Genomic DNA, 24,598 nt, shown 5'->3' with positions numbered 1-24,598 from the left:
TACAAAATGGGTGTGCTGATAAGAGGCCCCCGTGGCCTCTCCCACAGCAGTGACCCGATGGAAGATGACTGATAAACAGGTTCTGTCCTTTAAACAGAGCTGACTGCAAGTCGGTTCCCAGGGGCCGGGTGATGAAATCCAGAGCCCTTTCCTGAGCAGGACCTGACCTGGAGTGCAGAGGCGGCTGAGCAGGAGGAAGGAAGCCAAGTCCCTCCCCCACAGCCCAGCTCTGCTGAGCTCAGATGTGGGGGTGGGGGCTGGTGTCCCGGAGGAAGTCTGTCCCTGGCCTTGACGAGGTGCCCAGCCTGGCGGCCTGGCATTTCAAGGGCAAGGGCCCGCCTGCCCGCTGTCTCTGGGGGCAGCCAGCAAGCGTTCACAAATCCCCTGCAATTTGCACCCACCAATCCCTCCCGCTCGCTGGGCGGCTGCGAGCCGTTTTTCACGCAGAGCTGCGCACAGCTTTGTCTTAGACAGATCTGGCAGGGTGTCCCTGAATAGGACCATTTGTCCTCTCTGGTGCTGGTGACGGGAAGGCGGCTGCATGCTCTGGGGTGGGCAGAGGCAGAGGGGGTGCAGAGAGGCCAAGGGGGAGGCGTGAAGGTAGGATAGGAGCTGGGATGCCAAGAGAGGCCAGGACTGTGACCACCACTGCGGGGATCTGAGAATTCCACCCTCCCACCTCCACCCAATTCAGTCGGATGGGAGCAAGAAGGAATGTCTTTAACGACAGAGGAAAATGGTTTACGACCAGCTTTCTGCTCAAAGAGTCCTGGGTGGAAGTGGTGAAATGGCCTGGCTGGCCTCTGAAGCCTGTGTCCCATCCCAGCTGTCCAGCGGGGGTGGGACACTTACCATTGGCCGCCCCCAGGGCTGGGGTCTGTCTCTGAGCTGCAGAAATCCCCCTGGGACTGAGGGTTTCCAGGGAGGTCCAAGATTCTCCTGAGCCTCTCCTGAGTGGATCACAGGCTATAGATCGACAAGGGCAGGGCCGGGGCCCCATCGCATTCCTAATTCTTCCCCTCCCAGGCTGGCCAGGGGCCCAGGGCCGCCCTCAGCCCCCTCCCGCGGTCTGCTGGCCGCCCCTCTAGGGGCTGTCAGCGCACTGGAGAAACCAGACCAGGCAGATGGTTGTCGACACAGAGCAAGTGATCCACTTTGCTTGGGTTACCACCCCTGGGCCCAGGGCTCAGGCTGCAGTGCTGGGATGTGAGGGTGTGTGTAGGACAGAGGTAAGAAACACACATGTCCACAGGGCCCAGCAGGCTTCCAAATTCAGGAACTGCTTGGGGTGTGAGACATGGAGGAAGCTCAGCACCTTTTCCAGGGGTCAGCCTCCACCCAGTCCATGGCAGGTTGGGAGCCAAGGTTGCCATTCAAAGGAAGCCAGGCATTTGACTGGACAGTACAGTCTCGCAAAGAGTGAATGCTGGAAACTAACATGCATTTTTAAAAACCTCCAGTTAGATCTCAGCTGTCTGCAGGTCACATCCAGCCCACAGGCGGGTGACTGACAACTCCCTCCGCTTGTCCCTAAGAAGTCTGGCCTCCTCTTCCTGGGAGGTTTCGGGGGCTGCCTTCTCCAGCCCTGACCTCTCCCGAGTTCTCTGGTCCCTGCTCCAAATGCCTGTTGGTCGCCTCTCCCAGGATGCCCCCAGGATACCCTGGCACCCCCAGACCTGCTGCTCTCTTCACATCTTCCACTCTGCCAGCAACCTCATGCCTCTCACCTCTCACCTCTCAGGCAGGAGCCCAGGGAGGCAGGAGGGGTGTGAGGACAGGCAGTGGGCACCTGAGGCTTTTGTCTGGGCTCCACCCTGCCTTGCTGTGACCTGGGGCAGGTCCCCCTTTCTCTGGGCCTTGGGCTCCCCATCCCGTGGGTTCTGACATTCCCTATTCTATTATTTTAACACGCCACTGGGCTGCTCAAAGGGGTCAGCTCAGGGGACTGAGTCATTCAAGGACAATAGCAGAGGCACACGGAGGGCTCTTGGGGACCTTGGACATGGCGACTGCCTGGAGCCCGGTGCCCTCATAGCCAGCAGACGTGGGCCTCTCGGAGCCAGGGAGGTTGATATTTCAGCACTGCCTGCCAAATTGCTGAGAGCTGGCATGCAGCAACCTGGGGAGCAGGGTGGGCCTGCTGTGGCCAAGGAGGGGGAACAAGGGGAGGCGCAAGGCAGGTGACCTTCTAGATTGAGGCAGGGGGGCCCTTGCCCCCCAAGGACCTTCCCAAGGAGGAGGACGCTGCCACGTGTGCGTGTGTGCGCGTGCTTCCGTGTGCGAGCACACAGGCTAAAGGCTGCACCAGAACAAAGAGCTGGGGGCTGGGTATCAGAGGGGCCCACGTGGAGACGCCTGACTTGGCGGTTTGCTGCAGTGTCTGCTCTGCGCTCACGCTCCATCTCTGTCTCTCTCTCTCTCTCACACACACACACACAGACATGCACGCACCGCACAGCACTGCCCCCAGGCCTGAGCTCGTGTTCCAGAGCCCACACACCCAGCGCACCGCCATCTCTCCTGACAAAGCACCGCTCTGCTCCTTGCTGCATGAGCTCATCCCACCGGCCCTCTGGCCCCAGCCTGGCCTCCTGACAAGAGAGACAGACAGGGAGAGGGAGCTGGAGAGGGGTGGCGGAGGCACAGAGAGGGAGACGCACACACAGACACACACGTTCACTACCACACATGCACGCACACACACAGACACACACGTTCACCACCACACATGCACACACACACACAGACACACACGTTCACCACCACACATGCACACACACACACAGACACACACGTTCACCACCACACCTGCACGCGCACACACAGACACGTTCACCACCACCACCACACACACACACACGTGCACACACACACATATCACAACACAGGGAGAAAGTCAGAGGCAGTAGGGAATGGAAGGAAAGACAGGGACAGACACACGGCATTAGAGACCCTCAGAGAGAAAGGAGAGGGAGACACCGGGACTGAGTGAGGCAGAGCGGGAGCCAGGAAGACGGGCAGGCAGAGAGGCTGCAGGAGCTCCGGGGACAGAGCGTGTTCTAGAACTGCAGAGGCCTGGCTGGGAGACGCCCAGCTGTAGCCAATGTGTGCACTGCACACCCCGAGGACCTTCCCAGCTGTACCCAAAGTGGGGGCTAGACAGGTCATGCACCCACCCACAGAGCCCCAGACATAGAGAGCAGTGGGAAGCAGCTTCGCTGGTGCGGAAGGGGCCTTAGAGAGGTTGGGGACCACGCAGGGGAGAGATGGCAGAGAAGGGCGGCCGGAAGCGACCTGCCGCGGCACCCACCGCACACCAGGGAAGCTCAGTTAGTCCCCTGGGCAGCCTGTGGGATGGGCATATAATCCCTCCTTGCAGATGAGGCCGCAGCTCTGGGAGGTGGGCAACGTGGTAAAGATGGGGGCCAGTGCTGGAGCCGCTTCTGAAATTTGGGGTCACTACCCTGTGCTCCACGGTCTCTACCCCTCTCCTGGTCTGGCTAGTCCCCCGCAGACCCTTTATCCCACCAAAGAAACTTTCAGCTGGCGCTTTCGCCATCAGACTGGCACCCTGCCTTCCCAGAAGATGGGCCAAGCAGAGGATGGCTGGGACCCTGAGAGCTACGAGGCCCATACTTCTCAAGGGGGTGTTGGCAGCCTGTGAAACGTGGTTAGTCATGGCTCTTGGTGCTGACCAGGCTTTGACTCTTGGTAAGTGAATTTATGTGACAGCTAAGGCACAGGTCCTGCTGGGCCTCGGCATTCTCAGCTATGGAATGGGTATACTGAGAACTCACCTTAGGGGCCCAGAGCCTGTCATGTGACTAGATAGACATATATATGGGAAAGGGCTTTATAGACTGTAAAGAGCTACCCACACCTTGGGGTTACAGACGGAAAAGGAACAGAACCCTTATCTCAGGAGCAGAAGCGATGTTGGAAATACCATTGAGAGACAGGCAGGGCCATGTTAGAGAGACTTGAGGGAAGCGAAGGGCTATCCCAAATGGAGGAGCCTCTCAGATCCTGGTCCAGGGGGACAGAGGCCTCCTAAATTTACATCCCCAACCAGCTTCAGAGTCAGCTGCGATGCAGGGGGCAGAGCTTTAGGCCTGAGTTAGGAGGCCACGACTTCAAGTCCCAGCCCTATAACTTACAAGCTGTGCAACAGCAGGCAAGTCACAAGACCTCTCTGAGCTCCAGAGTCCTCCTCTGTAAATGTAGACAATACCCAGTGTCTCATAGAGGTGGGCACTGAAGCAGAATAAGGGAAAGCCCCCAGAATGTCCTGGCAGGCTGATGAGAGGCCCTTGAGGGCGGGGCAACACGGTGGCCGAGAGAGCAGCTGGGGTTCCTGGAGCAGCCCATCCGCCTGGTTTTCTTCCCAAACCCTGTCTCTGTTTTGATGCTGCACATCCCCTGGAGTCATCCCTTGGTCTCCACTCTACTCCACAGGAAGTGGAACCTTCCTGGCCCAGCCACCATCATCCGCACCCTGACACCCCAGCACTCTGCCATCTGGCTCCTTCCATCCACACCGGCCTCCCCTGTGCAATCTGTTCTTTGAAAAGCTGGAGCCATCTTTGCAAAATGAAAATGTAGCCATGTTCCCTTTAGTCTTAGGACAACCCTCAAGACGGGCCCTGTGTGTTTAACTGCCTCCGACTTCTGCCTCCGGGCTGTGGAACCACTGGCCTCCTTTCAGTTCTGCCAAAAAGCCACGCTGGCTTCTACTGCAGGGCCTTTGCATAAGCCTGGTTGCTCCCTTTGCCTGGGTAGCTTTTCCTCCTTTTCTTCACCTGCTCAACTCTGACTTGACCTTCAGGTCCCGGGAAGACTTCCCTACTTCCAAACTGTCTCAGAGCATCCCCGAGACTGTTCCTTCATGGCACGTATCATAGCTTGAATTTACACGCACGCGCACACACACAGAGCTATGATTTTTCTGCATGTCTTTTTTTTTTTTTTTTAATTGAAGTTTTGGGCTTCCCTGGTAGCTCAGTTGGTAAAGAGGGGGTCAGAAAGATCCCCTTGAGAAGGGATAGGCTACCCACTTCAGTATTCTTGGGCTTCCCTGGTGGCTCAGACAGTAAAGAATACTCCTGCAATGCAGGAGACCCGGGTTCGATCCCTGGGTTGGGGAGATCCTCTGGAGGAGGGCATGGCAACCCACTCCAGCATTCTTGCCTGGAGACTCCCCATGGACAGAGGAGCCTGGAGGGCTACAACCCATGGGGTTGCAAAGAGTAGGACATGACTGAGCGACTAAGCACAGCACAGAGCTGATTTACAATGAGGTGGTAGTTTCTAGTGTACAGCAAACAGCTGTGATTATCTGATCCCATGGTTTTCTCTCCCTCTAGACCAGGCATCAGGAAACCCTCCTGTCACCTACTTTTATAAATAAGGTTTTCTTGGAACTAGCCACACTTATTTGTTTACATATTGTCTACAGTTGCTTTTGTGCTCTGCCTGCAAGGCCTGAACTATTTACGATCTGGTCCTTTACAGAGAAAGTTTGCTGATCTCTGCTCTGGACAGTACGTTTCCCTAGCAGAGACCACATCTGTTTTACTCCTCGGCACAACCCAGCCCCAGTCAGGCGCCTGCAAAGAGCCAGTGCTCAAGAGCAATACAGATGTATATGCTTCTGGGATAAGTAGCAATTTTTCCCCTGTCAAAATTGTATTGACTTAAGTTATTATTAAAATTGCAGATTTCAAGAGGAACAGACGTCACTTATGAGATTCCAAGACTGTTGTCTGGCAAACAGCTCAATACACGCGTGACATTCCCAACACAGGCTGGCGCGTCAGGGATCGCAGAGCAGCTACTGGCTAACGAGACCTTCACCACCTCTTGTAAGTGACCCGCCATCCACGTGCATGGGCCATCATAAACTTAACAGAGAAAAGCACAAACCCTTGTTCAAGTGATTGTGGGCTGTGCAGACCGATGAAAACCTATCATGAGAAGTCCTTTAAACATTTGCATTACGCTGTTTCTACAAATGCTCCAAAGAACTGATGGACGAATTCAGAGAAAACGTCTGTTTTATTGTTACACAGAGGAAATAACTGACTTTTGTTCTTTTTCAGTGAATTGTTCAGACTCGAGAAAGAGTTGTTAACCACATCGCAACACGGCTCGGCACTGACCCCAGCACGGTAGGGCTCGCTGTCACTCCTGCCCTCCCGAGGAGATAAACTGAGGCTCAGAGGTCACATACTGAGCAAGTGCCAAGGCTGGGTGGTCCAGGTCTGTTCGAATAAAAACTTACGCAGCATCCCCTGCTTTGAAGCAAGGTAATGAAGATGGAGGGGCAGGTAAAGCTGCATCCTTGGTGTGCTTAAAGCGCTTGCAGAGAGAACGCTGCCAGGCACCTGCTGTGGCCTCTGTTTACTAAGGGGTCAGAGGTCCAGCGTGATGATGGAGTTGTAATGGAGATTACGACACAGAACAAACTTTTAGGACCCTGAAAGTACTGATTCAACAAAAAAGTTTGAATGAATACAGCAAAGCCTCAGGGTCGAGGGTGCTGACTCTGGAGTATAGGCCTGGATTTAAATCTCAGCTCTGCCACTTCCTAGCTGTGTGACCTGGGAAATCTCTCCAGCTTCTCTGAGCCTCAGTTTCCTAGACTGTAAAATGGAGATGATCCTAGGACTAACACCAAAGGGTCACTGTGGTGATGGAATAAGATGATAAGCATCTCCCTTTAGCCCGTTGTAGGGGGGTGTGGTGTGCCCTGGACCCCTTGCTGGCCCTGAGATGAGGGAGAGGCCCTACCTGAGGGCCAGGTGAGCTGCTGCTCCTTGGAGGCTCACACCACACCTGAACGAACCGAGGCACCAGCCGACAACGGTGGTGACAGCCCTGGGTTCGAGTCCACTGCCCAGCCTGCCTCCCGATGACACCGTGGAGCCCCCAGCCGTCACCTACCGGCAGACTTCGGAGTGAACTTGTCTCGGTTCGCGGCACACACAGCCAGCAGTCGGTAGCCGAGGTCCAGGTCGAATCCTTGCTGAGCTGCCACCCGACTGACCACCTGCCAGCAAGATGGGGAAGAAGGGTGGGGTGAGTCACTGTGCATGCCAGGCCTTCGAACCCAGAGTGATGGATGCGCCCATTTCACAGGTGAGGCGGGAAGACTAAGGCAGGTCCTCAACATTAGGCAGAACTGGGACTCAAAGTGTCTTGTTCAGTCACTCAGCAAACACTGATAAGCACCTCTCCCATGTTAGGTCCTGGGATCCCGGGCTTTGCCCTCAAAGGTGGGCCTGAGCCCAAAGCCCAGGACCTGCTCTTTCAAGGGCCCAAATTTGGCCTCATTCTAGAGGTTGGCAGGCGATGCTCTACCACCATGTTTAGCATGGCCCACGGCCAGGGTCTCTTCTCCCTTCAAACTCCATCACCCCAAATCTCCGACCCCCAGGAAGTCTCCTATGCCCACCACCTCTCCCCCATCCCTCACTAAGCCCCAGCACCAACCACCACAGGATACTCGCTACTCTCGATACTCCAAGAACAGTCCCCACCCAGCAGCAGCATCCTCTCCTGAGTCAGCCTACATCTGGAGAGAAGCACAGAAGCAGGACTCACCACCTCCCTGGAGCTCCAACTTGGAGCTGCCCAAATGGACTACTAAGAATACCCCAGAGTGCACGGCTGGTGATCGCCAGCTCCGTGCCAAGCGCCCTGCAGCGTCTCGGACCCTAGTCCCCAAACTGCAGGGCTGTCATGCTCAGCCTGGGGTCTGTCGCCAGCGCCAAGCACTGGCCCCCCGCCATGGGAGGCGCCTGTAAAAGCATGGGCTGTGCATTTGGACCGGAGGTCCCACCTGTCTCCCCATGAACCTCGGAAGCATGTGCTGGAATGGGGAGAGGCAAGGGGCTGGGAGGGCTGTCAGTCCCGGGGGGTCCATGCAGTGAGGGACAGGGTGCTCGGGATGGCTCACGAATGGCTCTGCAGGCTCACACCTGCCCACTCCCAGGTGTCCCACCAGCCAGATCAACTCCCTCCTGCCCGCCTTCCTCATTAACAGCAGCCGAATTAGGTTTCCTTATTAAGAAGGAAGGACCTTGGAAAATGGAGTCGTTTTAGGAAGCAGCTGGGGTGGCTATGGCTGACTGGGAAAGGAGGGCTCCCAGATGGGGGGCTCACTCTGCCGAGAAAGGGAAGGCTCCATCACTGAGCCCCTAGAGACCACCTGCTCCAGAGGCGTTTCGAGGCCCTCTGAGGGTCTAGGCTGCAGTGGAGTTTGGCCCAGCCCCTACAGCCATTAGAAGAGTACCCCATTGTAGGCTTTAAGGGCTTCCCTGGTAGCTCAGCTGGTAAAGAATCCACCTACAATGAAGGAGATCCTGGTTCGATTCCTGGGTCAGGAAGTCCCCTGGAGAAGGGATAGGCTATCCACTCCAGTATTCTCGGGCTTCCCTGGTGGCTCAGACGGTTAAGAATCTGCCTATAATATGGGAGATCTGGGTTTGATTCCTGTGTTAGGAAGGTCCCCTGGAGAAGGAGATGGCTACTCACTCCAGTATTCTTGCCTGGAGAATTCCATGGACAGAGAAGCCTGGTGGGCTACAGTCCATGGGGTCACAAAGAGTCGGACACGCTGAGCAACTTTCACTTCATTTCATAGGCTTTCTATTTTAGGGGTTTATTGCAAGAACTCTAGAGCTACAGAGTGTGGGAAAACCACTTGTCTTGGCCAACCCTCTCATTTAAAAACTATGGACACTTGAGGCCCAGAGAGAGAGCGTCCATGGTGTACCACGAAGGAGCCAGTGGATCCCTCCTTCCAGGACCAGCATGATCTCCTGACCCTGCCTCCCCGCCTCCATCTCCAGGGAGCTCTCTGTGCAGGGAGGAAAAAGGACTTTCTCAGGTTCGAATGTTTGCTCAGCTTCTCTGCTGCACACAGAAGCCCCTGGCGCAGGAATCTTCTGTCTCCCCAGGCCTCTTTCCCACGGGATCTATCTGTCCCTGCACTGCGGCTCTTACGCAACTCCCACCCGGCTCCCCACCCCCATCTGCCACACGCACCACGTTCCGGAGTCCCCGAGCCGCCTCAGGGCCAGTTATTCCTTACTGTTAGTCTCACGGTCCAGGCAGAAAAAATAGGGCCCTAATCCTTTTTTTTTAAAAATATATATATGCTGCTAAGTCACTTCAGTTATGTCTGACTCTGTGCGACCCCATAGACAGCAGCCCACCAGGCTCCCCCGTCCCTGGGATTCTCCAGGCAAGAACACTGGAGTGGGTTGCCATTTCCTTCTCCAATGCATGAAAGTGAAAAGTGAAAGTGAAGTCGCTCAGTCGTGTCGGACTCTAGCGACCCCACGGACTGCAGCCTACCAGGCTCCTCCATCCACAGGATTTTCCAGGCAAGAATACTGGAGTGGGGTGCCATTGCCTTCTCCGAAATACATATATATATACATATATATGTATTTTTGATGTGGACCATCCTGTAACCTCTGAACTGGAAGGTGAAGTCTTTTTTTTATAAAATAATCAATTAATAAATTAAATCTTTGTTGTGCTGGGTCTTCTATGCTACACGGGCTTTCTCTAGTTGTGGTGGGGGTGGGGGCTCCCCTCTGGTTGTGGTGCGCGGCCTCTCATTGCGGAGTTTTCTCTTATTGCGGAGCACTGGCTCTAGGCTCACGGGGCTCAGTAACTGCAGCACAGGGTCCTGTAGCTGTGGCGGCCTGGCTTAGTTGTCCCCTGGCATGTGGGATCCTTCTGGACCAGGGATCGAACCTGTGTCCTCTGCAATTGGCAGACAGATTCTTAACCACTGGACCACAGGGAAGTCCCTGGAAGGTGAAGTCATAACCACTGGACTGCCAGGGAAGGCCCCAAGACCGCTAATTCCCTCTGGACTGTTGAGCATTCCAGTTCTGGAGACAGACGCTGTAGAGTAGGGAGAAGGGTCACTGCAGCTCGATGTTGACTACAGAGCCCTCACTGGTGGGCCAGCCTTGGGGTGGGTGTGAGTGAGCCCGGGCAGTTTTTGGACTAGGGCATCAGAAGGCTGCTGCTTGTGGGCTATGCTGACACGCTGGTGCAATGAGAACGCTGGCTTCCATGAACGAAGGCTAAGTAAATGCTTTGTAAGCAGTGAGATGCCAAATTGTCACAATAGTCCCATGGGGTGGTATGACCGTCTCTGTTTTACAGGTGAGGAGTCTGAGAGTGAGAGAGCTTGGATGCTATGCCCGGCAGTCAGGCTGCAAAGCCTGGGCTCTTTGCATGAGAGGACTTCTTTTTCAACCCACAAAGGGTTAAGGCTAGAACTCCCCATCTGCATGGAGAACCCTCAGGCTCTGGGTTGAGGGCAGAAAGGCAAAGGTCCCTCTGTTTGGCCAATACTGGCTGAACCTGTTGCTCTGGTTCCAAAAAAAGAAAGAAACTAGCTAGATTGAGCAAGAGGGGCCTGGTATTGGTTCTAAGGGCTCTCCTGCAGGCCTGGAAGGGCCTGTCACTAAGTTCCCCAAGCCCAGTATTCAAAAGGGTTATTGGCTCCAACAATTTCCTTTTATCAAGACACAGAGAGGGCAGGGCCTGGCTGAAGGTCACTCAGCGCAAGTGTGGCAGAGCAGGCTAAGCTGGACCCTACGATCCTAGACTACTTCGTGCAGCCCCTGTCTTCCCCTGGCCCAGCCTAAGGACCCCCTGCAAAGTCCCGTGAGGAGGGTCTGATTGTCAGTGGTAGGGAGAGTGGGCTCAGCTGAGTAGGCTCCTGTCATGTTTCAAGGATGCCTGCTCCCACCCCACGGGTGTGAAGACCCCTCCGTGAAGAGCCTGCAGTGAGCAGCCACGGCACCGCTGCCCTCTGCTGGCTGCCTCGGTCCGGTCAGCTTGGCCCAGCCTACGAGGTGCTTCTAAGGCTGACTGGTGTGACCTGGCTGTCTGAGACCCAGACCCTGGCGTGCTACAGGTCAGGGAGTCCAGTCCCTCAGGCCACAGAGCAGGAAAACTGGAGCCCAGAGGCTAGAGAACAGGCATATTCAAGGTCATATGGCAGTTGCGTTAGTCCCATAAAGGCAGTGCGTTGCCTTTGAAGGCAGCAAGTCTCCTGGCTATAAAACAGGACAGATTGTCTAGGAGATGCTAAAGAAGGGGTTCCTGCTCCCAGCTGGTGGCTGGATTCTGTCATCCTATGAGGCAGTCACGGGAACCGGCCTGTGCTCCGATCCTGCTCCATCCTATACTGAGCAACTAAAGGCATGTGACTTAACCTCTCTGGGCCTCAGTTTCCTCATCTGTGGAATGGGTACACAATCTCCTCTTTGCAAGGATGACAGCCAGGACCAGGCACATGGCTCAGTGAATGCTGTCTGTGAACGTTCATCCGCGACTTCGGCAGTGAACGCTTTGAGGCTGTGGGGACTCCCTCCCTGCAGGGGGTGGCAAGGGCCCTGCTGCTGTGCTCACTGGTTTTTGGTTTCTCTTTTCCGTCTCCTCTCATACCTGTCTCCCTTCTCCTGTGTCCTCGCTGCCTCAGCCTTCTGTCTGTTCCTCGAGCAGATCAAGCATGTTCCCCCTCAGGGGAGGAAGGAGAAGCAGGTCCAGAGAGGCCTGACTTTGAGGGGGACCCCCAGAGAAGACAGTCAGCCCTGCTGCTAAGGGGAGGGCCCGGGAAGGAGCTGGTCCAGAAGAGGAAGTGGTACCTGGGCTGACGTCCCTTGGGAGAGGTTGCAGGTCTTCATCCTGGGGTCAGAGGGCATGAAAGGGAGGGTGGGTAGGGGACTGCCAGCAGCCCAAGGTTCTTCAACCCAGGGCCGGGCCCTGGTATGGCAAAAATGTGTCCACTTATTTCCTGAGGCTAAGTGGTTTTTAATTTATATCCTCCATGTAAGCGGAATCCAGAGGAAGTTGTTTCCAGAGGTCACTGAAAGGGTGAGGGCAACCTGGAGGGCTCAGGTAGCCCTCGGGATGGGAAGGGGTGCGAGTGTGTCTGTGTGTTGGGGGGAACCCTGACTAGACCCCGTGGGATCATTCACCTGTCCCATCCCATCCCTTTCCCGGGGCACAGCTGGGTTGAGGACGCCCAGGGGACAGGAGGGCTGGTGGCAGGCCCCAGGGCTCTTGCGGGGGCAGCGGTCCCACCTGGGACTGTAGCAAGCTGCTCCCCCCGACTCCGTTGCCTTGTTTGTAAAACAGGGTGATAAACCCTTCCCTGCCCCCTTGCAGGGTCCTCACAAGGCTGCAAGGAGATAGTAACAGGGAGACACGTGGGCACCGAGGGTGTCTTCTATAAACCACTCCCCGCGCCCCCTGCCAGCCTTTCCTGCTGCAGGTTTTATAGGGCCCTAAGCAACAATCACACTCAGGTCTCCACAGCTGTGGCCAGTGGCCTGAGTCCCCTTTCTGGCTAAGTGGCAGGTTGGGAATGGGGTGGGGTTCAGAGCTGGCCATTCAACCAAGTGAGTGCCTTAAGCTGGGGGCACAGCCGGCACTGGGCTTTTGTCTAAACAGTTTCCTGTGCCTGGGAAGCCATGGCCTCATCCCCCTTTAATCAGATCCTACAGTTTCCCCTGGGCTTCCTCCTCCACGAAGACCTCCATAATCCCTCCATCCTACCCTCCAGGGATGCTCCCCTTCAGAGCTCTTGTCCTCAGATAAATTATATCCCATCACTCACCTGCTGAAGACCCTGCAAGGGCTCCCCACTGCCCTTCCAATCACATCCAAACTCTTCTCAGTCTGCAGCCTCGGGGTCAGCTGGTTTCTGCCCCCCTCTTTGACCTCCTCTTGTACCCCTCGCCCACGCCTGTGATCCTGTCACCTGAGACCGGCATCAAGCCTCAGGGCCTTCGCACTCCCATTGCCTCTGCTTGGACAACCCTTCCCGCTCATCTTCCCTGGCAGACTCCTTTTTGCTCTTCAGGTCGCATCTCCTCCAGACACTTTCTGATCACCATCCTGCTCCCTCTTACAGGGTGCTGGGAAACATCCTTCTTACTCCTTCATGGGCCTTAGTGTCAGCCTCTCAGACAGAAAGCTAAGCTGCCTGCGAGAGGACCACACTGCTCACTGCCCGCCCCTCCAGGGCTGAGTGTGGACTTGGTGAATATTTGCTGAATGAATAGATAAATGTCAGGGCCATGGTGGGGCCAGTTACTGGTCATCTCATGCCCACCTGTCCAGCCGCCTGACCGAGGCCATCACTGGCTTCAGCCTTAGGTCCCTGCAATCTCACAAGGTCAAGCTCGGGACAGGGAGCATGGCAGCGCTACCCCCTCCCTTCCTCACGACTACCAGCGGCGGGACAGGAGTAACATCTGGCCCTGCCCTTGGGGCTTAGCCTGAGCCAGGATCCCCACAAAGAGGATTAAGGGAGCTGGATGAGGGAGGGGCAGCCCAGGGGCTGGAGGATGAGGAGGGCTGGGAAGTGCAGGCGGTCGCCTGGTTTGGCCCAGTGGCCCCGAGGGAGCCAGATGGTGTCAGCTTCGGACAAATGGAGAAACCTTGGGAAGGTCTGGGTTGCATCCCTGCCTGGCATCCCTAAAGGCCAGGAATAGAGGTGTACGGGTCCCGACCTGAATCCCAGGTCCACTTCTAACTGGCTGTGTGAACCTGGGAAGGTAGTCCCCACTTCTCAGCTTTCTTCTCTATACAGGGAGGATGAGGGCAGGACCAGTGTGCTCTGAGGAGTCAATGAGAAGGCACATCCTGGGGGCTATGCTCAGTGTCGGGCACGGAGGAGGTGCTCTGCAGGGATGGCCTGTCACCTCTCTCCTGTCTGGAGGTCTTTTCAGAAAACATGGTGGCCTTGGGTTGTACCCACTGTTGCTGCCTGATGAGGAGTACATTTCGGCCCCTCCTCCCCAAGTGCTGGGGTAGCCGGGCTCCCTGGAAATCTGTTTACCCACATTCCCTTCAAAGCTGACTCTGGATGGTCTGAGCAGCTGTCCCCACTGGCCGCAGAGGTGCCCTCACATTTATGGATACAGGCCACGTGGCTGGGGACAGTCATAAGCTTTGAGCTCCTTCCACGTGGCTGTCAGCCAGTGGGCTCCTAAGCTTGGCAAATCAAACCGCTAGCCCTGGGCCTGGCTTCTGCCCAGCTTGGATCCTAGACCCTTACCAGGATGAGTTAATTTCAGTTTCCTGGATTCTGCCGTACATCCGGGCACTGGCGTGCTCTGCTCCACGTGCTCAGGACATTCTTGCTATCCTCAGGTGCTGGTGTAGGTTATCAGACTCCTACAGACGGATCAGGGGCGCCTTTCCTGTTTTCTGCAACCTGCCCCACCACCAAGATGGGTACCACTACCCTTCTCCGTGTTCCCTCCACCTTCTCATGATCTCCTCAGCTGTCTCTTCCCACAGCTATCTCCCCATTGAAGAGGGAATCTTTCCCATCTTCAATTTCCCAGGACTTAGCAGAGGGGATTGTGCATGATAACTGAGCGATCAATCAGTGTTTATTTGCATAGATGGATAGATGTAATAGAAGCTCGATAAATGCTTATATGAATGAATAGATGAATGGATGGCTGTAAAAAGAGCTCAACAGATGTTTACTGAAGTGAATGAATGAATGGATAAAAAGAGGGCTGAAAACCTTCAAGAGTCTCTCTGCTTTACTTATGATGGAACATTTACTCTCAAAAGTTTAGAACTCTTCAAAGTAGGATCATGTCTTTCTCATCAAGGGTAAATAATGCACGTAACCCCGAGAAATGTGTCTCCCCATCAGACTAGATTCCCTGCAGGTGTAAGCCTATCAGGGGTCCATGCAGACGGGTCCTCCCCTCCGGCCGCAGCCCAGCACGTGAGTCCCCAGCCATCCTCCCTGGGTGAGGGCACAGGCTGGGAGGAGGCAGACTCACCGTCAAACAGCCCATCAGGCTCTGCTCAAAGGGCCGCTGGAAGGCTCGCGGGTCTCCACACCAGTCCAGCAACTCCGTGGCGGCATTGTGGAAGTTGGCGGGGTTCTGTAAGTGCTGTGGGAGAGGGAAAGGAGGCAGCGTGAGGCTCCAGAAGTGAGGCCAGTGCAGTGTGAGGGAGTCCGGGGCAGCAAAGACCCCAGGTTTCCCTGGGGAGGAGACACACAGGATGGGGCAGGCCAGGATTAATGAGTTCTCTCAAACTCCTCATTCACTTTCCCCCTGAATCTCCACTCCAGCCTGCTTTCTGATGGGATGGGAACTGCGGCCCCATTGCAAAGATGGAAAAACTGAGGTCTAGAAAAGGGCAATGACGTTAGATATTAAAGTGTTTTCTGGTGCTGGCAGTGGGGGTTAGGAAGCCCTGGAGGGTTCAAGAGGGTGGTGTGTGTGGCTCCCATCCTTGGAGCTGGTTCTCCCTGTGTCAGGCAGATTCCTTATTGATGAGCACCCCCACCCCCACCCCTGCCTCGCAAACCACCACCATCACCACCCAGGTCTGCATGCCACCTGCTCTGGCTCCAGCAAGCCCTGCTGGAGCCAAAGAACAGGAGCAGGGGCACAGAAAGAGGCCTCCAGGCCGCACCCAGCTGGGAAGGTGCGCTCAAGCACAGGGCACCCAGGTGCCACACCCAGCTGGGAAGGTGCGCTCAAGCACAGGGCACCCAGGTGCCACACCCAGCTGGGAAGGTGCGCTCAAGCACAGGGCACCCAGGTGACTGTCACGTCGTGATGAGGTGATGTGGCTCAGCCATTCCTGTTCCCCTCACCCAGGATTCCTGGGCTCAGGGATGCTGGCGTTGCTGGGAGGGGACCCTGCCCAAGCTCAGGCCCCACCCAGTTATGGGGTCTAAGTCAACAGAGGCTGAATTCTGGTGCCAAGGCTTCTAGATTCTGCTTCAGAGCCAGGCCATGGGGCTGACGGGTTGAGGGGGCAGAGGGGAGGGGGCTGCTGCAGCTATCCCTTCCTTCTTTAACACTGATCCGAGTCTTCCTAGGCCAGGCTGAGTCAGGCATCGAGTCCAGGGACACGGAGCATGTTGGGGCAGAGTTGGGACATCAGGGCTGAATGTGACTCCCTGTGAGGTCCCCAGCAGGAGAGGCAGGTGTCCACACGGGCTGGAGTAGAAGCCAGCTGCAAAGGGGATCCCATCTTGGTACTGGGAGAGACTGCGAACAGCAGCTGCCCTCGGACCAGCGACTCGCTCCCACCCTGCAGTGAAGGTCTGCCTTGGAGCCACGGCCGGGAGGGGTCTCAGGAGCTGCCAGGTCCCAGAACTGCACGGCGAGCAGGATGTGCTGGGGGAGCCCCTGTGGGGCTGGGGCCCTGGAATCACACCGCCTTCACCCACAACCATCTACTGACCTAGGGCATCCCCTCCCCTCTCTGCGCCTCAGTCACCCTACCTGTAAAATGGGGATGGCAGATCACGGCTTAGTGGTGGGGATTTTTGTTTCCTTTAGAGTTCCATGATTGCTATTACAATGTGGTTTATGAAAGGCCAGATTTAAAAATGGATGGAGGAAAGAGAAACGCATCCGAGTATTCTCCCTCCGTGGGAGCAAAGGGACAGGGAGAGGTGAAGGGGGGAAAGAGGGCAGGTGTGCAAGCCCTCTGTCATGGGGCCGTGGTGAAGATTAAACAAGAGGAGGCTTACACGGCCCCTGGCAGAGCGCCTGGCACGTGGGGCTGCCCTTGGCCCTGACTCTGTCTTCCAAAGGCTCCTCTGGAGGCGCAGCTGCACTCAGCACCTCCTGCCCTGGCTACACATACACACACACACACACACACACACACACACACACACACACACACACGGCTCTTTCTGCAGACAGAGCTCATTGCATATGAAGATAGGAGGATGTCTGTGGCTGGAAGCAGATCCTCTGAGCAGGCAGCAGTGGGCCCTCTGACTCCTGTGTCCTCTCTAAAACCTGCCCCCTCCAAGGCCATGGGCAGCATCTGGTCTCCGCGTGGAAAGCCATGCAAATCGGTTAATCCCCTGCCCAGCAGCCTCCCTCTGCTAACCAAGTTATTCCGTCTATTTACGTGATGTCACACCCAATTAACAGGGTCAGCAACCACCGCGTGGTGCTCTCAGAGTTGCCCACCCACAGCATCCCATCTTTGACATCCCTTTTTGGGGTTTTAGGCTTGCAAGGGGTCTCCGAGGCCAGTCTCATGGGTCCAGTTTTGTTTTGGCCCCAGGCAACCAGCCTTCCATATCTGGCCAGCCCACCTCTGAGCTTCTCCACTCTCGCCCCAGCCAGCTCATGAGGTCTTGGTTTGGGCTATGGGAGGTGACTCGTGGGTGCAACTCATTGGTACAAAAGACCTCAGGCATCCCATTTGGTAGCTACTGCTCAGTGGCTGTGCGGCCTTGGCCAAACCTCCACCCCCTCTGTGCCTCTGTCGTCCATTTAGAGACTCTGAGGTGGCTGAGGGATGCAGTGAAATGAAGAGGACCCCATCTCAGCCACTGAGTCTCATGGCCCTGAGATTCAGATCTCTCTTCTGCAAAATGGGATGCGGACAGCGTGCAGGGCTGCTGCAAAGTGTAGAAGCAACATCTGTAGTGGCATCCCCATTACAGAGCAGGTGTCAGGCAAGACTGCTATTGCTCGGTACACTAGGACCTCTCGATGGCTTCTTGTTTCTCCTCCAAGCTCCCCCAGAATAGAATTAGTGCCCCCTTCATCTCCAGAACCCCCCAAACTGGCATGAGGCCAGGTCCACGCAGAAATGGTTTGTGAGCAGTTAGCTGCCCAAGGCATGCTGTGTACAGAGCAGGCCAGCAATCTCGTAGCTTCAGACTAGGTCCCCAGTGGTACTTGGAGGGCCAGGACTGGGTGGGGTGAGCTTGGCAACCCTTTGATGATCTGGGGATGGGAGTACAGATGTGAATCACAGGCAGAGTTCTCCCTGGCTGCGGCTGTTACTGGATACTAACAGCCCACCCCCTCACCAGGAAGCCTGCTCATCTCTGTAATTCCTCAGAAGACCTTCCTGGGCTATATCCACTGGCCACTGAGTCTGCTAGAGCAGGAACTGGGGACACCAGTGCCCAGATGAAGTGATGAATGCATCTTATCAATCCATCTGTGAATCAAATGACCCATCCATCCATCTACCCATCCATCCATCCAAAAATGAATCAGTTCACCCATGCATCCATCCACTTGTCCACCTACCCATTCATCCATTCTCTACTTTATCCATCACTCATCCATCCATTCATCTACCTACTTATCTTTCATTCCATCCAGAGTTTATCCAACCACCCACGTATCCATTCGTTCATCATTTCTTTATCCATCCATCATTTATATCCACCCACCATCCACTCACCTAACTGCCTACCATGTGTCCATCCATCTATCCATCCATCCATTCCCTTAGCTACTGATCTGTGATCACCTACCCCACCCCCATTCTTCCCCAACATATTTAGGCCCCACCCTGGCCTGGACTCTGCTGACGTACGATGAATACAGCTCATCTTCTGCCCCTGAGGAACTCAGCCTGGAGGGAGACCTGATGCACACCCTGTGGGGCTTATAGCTTAAGGGAGAAAGAGCAGGATGGGAGCGGTAACTGGGTGCCCAGGGAGCACCAGGGCTCAGGAAGGGGAAGTGCAGAGACTCAAAAGAGCACCTGAGGTTTGGGGAGGCTGCTGTGCAGGAATTAGTCGATTGGCATGGCTTTGCACGTGGAGCCCAGATGTGCCTGTGGGGACAATTTAAGGCATGTCCTAGAGAGGGCACCGGTTCTCCCAGCACCTGAAGCTCAGAAAGCACAAAGGCAGCTGAGCCAGAGGTCTGGAGAGAAGACGGACAGACAGCTGGGTGCTCGGGGGCTGGCAAGTGCCAGCAGTGGGGAGAACTAGGGCGGGTGGACAGGGAGGGCTGCGCTGTAAGTCAGGCAGGGTGGAGAGTCGGAGGCTGAGGCTCCGATGGGAGCCACAGCTCCACCAGCCAGAGGGAGGTGCAGCCAACGCATGCATCATCCTCAGAACATGCAGACCTTTCTCTTCTGATCAGTCTACGGGATGTCTGAGAATCAACAGTCTTCAGTCACCACGGCTGCCCTCTGGGGCAGCTGAAGAGCAGACAGACATCAGCGCTGAGCTGTGTCTGACTGGAGATGCGGGAGCAGCGTGGAGGACGCAGGGAGCTCTGGACAGCCCAGGGGCATCTGGACAGCCTGCTCACCCTCACAGATGAGCCACAGTCTGGCCCAAGCACAGAGCTATGTAGTGTGTTTGTGTGTGTGTGCATGCATGCAGACATGTGTGTGTGGGGTAGGTCAGGCGAGGACAGTGGAGATGATCCCTGGCTTTTAAGCAGCTCCAGGACCCAATGACTGGCTTGCATCACGATGCCCATTTACAGACGATGGGAGATGAAGTGGCAACTTAATCAAGGTCAGGAAACCAGCGAGTGTGGAAGGGAGACTCAGGCTTACTGACTGGTGAATCTGAGTCCATGTGCCACGCTTGGAGAGGCTGCTCCTGGGTGGGCTCTGGACCCTGCTGGACCCCTGGGTAGCCCAGGGGGTAAAGGGCTCCCTGATTCTTGCAGAGAATCAGATGCAGGGAGAAAAGTCAAGTTGTGAGTAGGTTGTAGGGGGAGCCGTTTGCCCAGCAGCACACAGAGGGCTCGGGCACAGGGGCTTGACTGTATTACTGGGGGTGGAGCCACTGACAGCTGATCCCTCCTGGGCGGGAGAAACTGGGTCAAAGGCAGAGCTGGGAGAGAGCCCCACGGAGCCTAGAGGAGGAGAAGAAGGAGGAGGAGGGACGGGCAGGGGAGGAGGAGCCCATCGTCTGGTTTCTATTCTGTGACCGTGAACAGAGGCGTAATTGGCGTTTGGGAGAGCTGTTCGGCTGAGTTCAATCTGTAACAAGTCGTCTTCAATTTCCTCTCCGCAGACCCAAGGCCCCGGCTTCCGAGATTGCTCTGCTTGATGCTAATGAGAGGACGCACATCCCTCATTCCCGCCGACTAGCCTCAGTTCCCCTGGGCCCTGGGGATCGGGGAGGGCAGGCAGGGCGGGGGTGGGGCTGTGCGCTCTGCCCCTGCCTCCCCCGGGGGGTCCTGAGGCTGGAGGCCTACACTGGCTCCCCAAACTGCCAGCTAAGCCCACCTAAGCCAGGGGCGTCGCCCCAGCACTCCCCTCCCCTAAGACATCCCCTGTCACTGAGACACCAACGACAGCGCCCCCCACCACAATTAGCAGATCATCTGCCACCGGGCCAGGCTATGCGCTCCACTCATAATGTCCTCAGAGCATCCCGTGATGATGGTCTTACTGGACCCGCTTGACAGGGAAAACTGAGGCTCGGAGAAACAGGGCCAGGCCTGATCTCAGAGATCACACTGTGGGTACACGGAGGAGTGTGGATTTGGGCTCGGGTCTGTGATGTCAAAGCCTCTACTCCTTCGCTCGATCTCCTCTTTCCTGGAGTAAAATATCACCAGAGTCTGTGCACGGACATGCTGCCTTTGGCTTCAGGGAGCCTGAGCCCAGAGGGAGGGAGCATCACTCCTGATCACCACTAGGGGGCGTCTGCCTGCCCAGGCTCAACCAGGCTTCTTAAAGTGGGGACTTCTGAGCCCACTGTGAAGAGTTCCCTATGTCTGAATAATCCAGAAGCGTGTGTGTGTGTGCCAAGTCGCTTCAGTCGTGTCCGACTCTGTGAGACCCCATGGATTGTATCCCTCCACGCTCCTCTGTCCATGGGACTCTCCAGGCAAGAATATTGGAGTGGGCTGCCATGGCTTCTTCCAGGGGATCTTCCCAACCCAGGGATCAAACTCCTGTCTCTTTTGTCTCCTGCGTCGGGAGGTGGGTTCTTCACCACTAGCATCACCTGGGAAGCCCTGGCAGGCAAATCACCTCTTACGCTTGGTGTGAGCATAGGCAGGAGGGGGAACTCGCACCCTCCGGGACGAGGCCCTCCCTGCACCAGTGGGGCTGCACTCTGTGACTTCAGGCGACAACTCACTTCCCCATTCTGTGCCTCGGTTTCTTTTTCTGTAAGATTATTGATTTTCCAAGACCTTTCCTTTTCTATTTCTTTACAAAGAACCACTAGAGCAAAGAGGCGGGGAGCTTGGGTCTGGGAGGGACATTAGGCACTTCACTGCATCCTCAAAGCAACCCAGAGAGCACAGCAGAGCCCAGAGAGGGCATGACACTGTTTCAAAGTCACACAGCTGGGAAGGGCAGGGAAGGGGTGAGGCAGAGCTGGCATTTGAACCTAGCGGAGTGATTCTAATGTGAGACTGGTCCATGCCAGTTCTCACGAGGTGGGTGGTCGGGGAGCCTCAAGCAGTCGGCTCTTGCTGACTGTCACCTCCACCCAGCATCTCAGGTGCTTACTACACAGTACATATCAGTCGCCACTCTGCTCTGCCTGCCTCGCCTGCCCTGCCCTTGCCAGCGGCCAGGCTGGCAGAGGAGGCGGCAGGAGCCCGGCTGCACACTCACCTGCTTGATGCACTGCAGTCGGTCGTTGGTCTGTTGGATGTGCCTGTCCATAGAATTCATTCTGGCCGTTTCGCTGGGCTCTACCCGAGAGCCATGAACGTTGTCCAGCCTGTGAAGACAGAGGACAGTGGGTGTCACTGGGGCTGTGCCAGGCCCGCTGGCCTCTGCCCCGGGGCAGCCTTGGGGTGGGAGGAGGAGCTATGCCCATGGCTGCCCAGCCCTTCTCTAGGCTCAGGGCAGGAGGTGTTCCTGGGTGTTCTTTGCGGGTGGCTCATGTGAGCACTGGGCAGGCAAGGCCAACGCGCATGTCTACACGCACGTGTGTGTTGGGTGGTGGCAGCGGCAATGGCAGCCCCATCTTCAGGTTCTTGCTGCAGGACTTAGCCCACTTGCTGTGGCTGTGTGTGCACGTGTGCACAGAGATCTCCCCATGTGACAGCCCTGACTGCAGCATGTATCGTTTAAGGCAGCAATCCTGCCGTGGATGCCCTCCCCGCATCTCCCATGCCTTGGAGTTTACAAACCACAATTTCATGTTTCCCCTTTGCTCTCCCAGGAAAGAAAGAGGGTAGCCATCAGCACCACTTCCCTTTTCCAAACAAGAAGACTGAGGTTCAGAGAGAGGAAGGGAGTTACCCGGGGTGGCACAGGGAGCCTGAATTGGGCCCCGGGACTCTGACTGCAAGTTCCTGGCCGAGTGGTTGGGGCACAGGGCTGTCCCACTCAGCAGGATCACTCTTCCTGAATGATGCTGGGCCTGGGGCAGGTGAGCATGTGTGTAACGAGGTCCCCTCGATTCCGCAAAGCCCATGGAGCCCCCAGGCTTCTCCAGGGAGGCCACGAGCGCAAAGGCAGAGATGGAGGAGAGGCAGACAGATGGAGAGAGGCTCAACTCTGGCCCTCCCACTGCTCAGGAGTCCGGGTTCCCAGGCCTAAGCAGAAGTCTGCTCCTCACTGGCTGTTTGTCTTCCCATAACCCCAGGGCATTTCTGGCTGCAGACACCTGGGTCAGACACAAGGGACTCAGCAGAGGTTCCCCACCCCTGGCCTTCTCTGCTATCCCAAAACCTGCCCCCCTGAAGGCCTTTCCTCTCTGGCCATGTCACCAAACGTCCCATCCACCAAGCACTTGCTGTGTACTGGGCCCTTGCATTCTCTCCTCAACTCCTCACACCCGCTCTGTGAGATTAGAATCGCCTCCATTTTCCAGATGAGGAAACAGGTCTGGGATCTCCCATGGCAAGTGGCGGTTTGGACTGTGTCTGCCTGTCTGCTCCCATGTCCTGTCTCTCTGCCCCTACCCTGGTTCAGAAAGCCGACAGTCTGCCTGACCACAGCCTTGGGAAGAAGGCCCTGTTCCTCTTCCAAGGAGCTCTTCACCGCACAGCTCTTCTCAAGCACTTCTTATTGTTCCATTTGTGCTTGAAAAGGCGACTCACTGGCGTGGTTCAAAAATCCCAGGTGTCCAGGGTCATGCTGGCCTTGTCCCCTGCCCCCAGGGACCCTTCCAGAGAGAACCAGTGTCATCTGCCTCCTTCTGAAGGACTCAGAGAAGCAAATATCTATGTGTACTATCCTCTGCCACCCCTTAAAAAGCATAAAATGATAGCATTCTTCACACACTCTCCGGACCTCGCTATTTTCCTCTTAACGATATCTCAACGTGTATTCCACATCAAGACATAAAGAGCCTTTTCAGTTTTTAATGGCTGCACAGCATCCCAGGCACTGATGAGTCATTTATCCAACTGCCATCTGAACATCCACCCCGGCCAGGTGCTGTTCTAAGGCCTGAGGCCCTAGACAAGGCCCTTCTGCTCCAGGGGCTCACACTCTGGCCCGAGATGAGGCCTGCGCTAGCCCCAGATTTCTTCATTGCAAACAGTGCCAGAGGATCGCCTTTTATATCAGCCACATCATCATGTGTGAATTAATCTAGAGAGCACACCCCTGGAGGTGGAGTTTCTGGGTCATTCGGGCATCTGCACTTTGATCAGTGCTTGCTGGGTTCATCTTATCTTGTAGCTCTCCAGAAAAAGTAAAAATGGGGGTAGCATCCCCACATTGATCTCTTCTACCCTCACCTTCCAGCGTCCTTCCTATCACACCACCTATCACACATTTACACACCCAGATGTACAACTTCTCCATCACTTATCCATCTAGATGCTTGTCTGTCCATCCATCCACCCACCCATCCATCCACCCATCCGTCTTTATTCTCCACTTGTCCACCCTTGCATGCTTCCAACTCACCCAGTAAATACTTGTCAACATCGTATACTGTGCCAACTCTATGGAACATGGGGAGGTGAAAATGGAATCATTTTCTCGAGCTCATGGAACCCTTGGTCTAAGCCTCTATCTAGTCCACGTCACCTTTTATATGACTATTTGTTGAACTCTTCTCATGTCAAGTGCTGGTCCAGGCACTAGGCAAAGACACGGTTCCTATACCCTCACTTTACAGACGAGGAAACTGAGGCCCGAAGGTGGCCTCTCAAGCACCACAGGGTGCACACCGAGCTGGGCCTCTCCAGCCCCCAGCCAGGGCATGAGCGAACACTGGTTACCAGGGTGCCAGTTACAGACTGCTGTTTCCGCAGCTAGCAAGGCAGGGGCACTGAGCCAAAGGGCCTCATTAAAAAGGAGGAGCCTGAAGGGAAGTCAAAGGGAACCCCAGGCCTGTGCAGACCTCAATCCCCTGCCCACAGGCAGTAGCCAACCAGGACAAAAGGCCTGCGCTGGCCCATGTGGCCAGCAGGGGGTGCTGTTGATGAAGATAACTGCCCAGGGGGTTAGAAATCTGAACTCTGGAAATTTGGTGAGGGATCTCAGAGGGTAAAGCGTCTGCCTACAATGCGGGAGACCCAGGTTCAATCCCTGGGTTGGGAAGATCTCCTGGAGAAGGAAATGGCAACACACTCCAGTACTCTTGCCTGGAAAATCCCATGGACGGAGGAGCATGGTAGGCTGCGGTCCATGGGGTCGCTAAGAGTTGGACACGACTAAGCGACTTCACTTTCACTTTTCACTTTCATGCATTGGAGAAGGAAATGAAACCCATTCCAGTGTTCTTGCGTGGAAAATCCCAGGGACGAGGGAGCCTGGTGGGCTGCCGTCTATGGGGTCGCACAGAGTCGGACACGACTGAAGCGACTTAGCAGCAGCAGCAGCTACACTGACTCATGCACTGTCC

At 55.8% G+C, this 24,598-nt stretch overlaps 1 protein-coding gene across 3 annotated transcripts in view; it reads right to left on the bottom strand.

The window, feature by feature from the left end:
* Positions 1 to 24,598, bottom strand: part of ZMIZ1 (zinc finger MIZ-type containing 1) — a 151,037-nt gene that overhangs the window by 91,198 nt on the left and 35,241 nt on the right. For all 3 annotated transcript variants that reach the window (XM_070782308.1, XM_070782310.1, XM_019953840.2), the window contains exons 2-4: positions 21,400 to 21,508; positions 14,850 to 14,963; positions 6,943 to 7,048 (exon numbers count right to left, since the gene is read on the bottom strand). In XM_070782308.1, the coding sequence (XP_070638409.1) occupies positions 6,943 to 7,048; positions 14,850 to 14,963; positions 21,400 to 21,459 (280 nt within the window). In that variant the 5' untranslated portion in view covers positions 21,460 to 21,508. The remainder of the gene's footprint in view (positions 1 to 6,942; positions 7,049 to 14,849; positions 14,964 to 21,399; positions 21,509 to 24,598) is intronic.

The sequence above is a fragment of the Bos indicus genome, chromosome 28 (genome assembly GCF_029378745.1).
Source record: "Bos indicus isolate NIAB-ARS_2022 breed Sahiwal x Tharparkar chromosome 28, NIAB-ARS_B.indTharparkar_mat_pri_1.0, whole genome shotgun sequence".
Lineage (NCBI taxonomy): Eukaryota > Metazoa > Chordata > Mammalia > Artiodactyla > Bovidae > Bos > Bos indicus.
The sequence above is the reverse complement of the archived record's forward strand: the minus strand, read 5'-3'. Positions and strand labels throughout refer to the sequence as shown.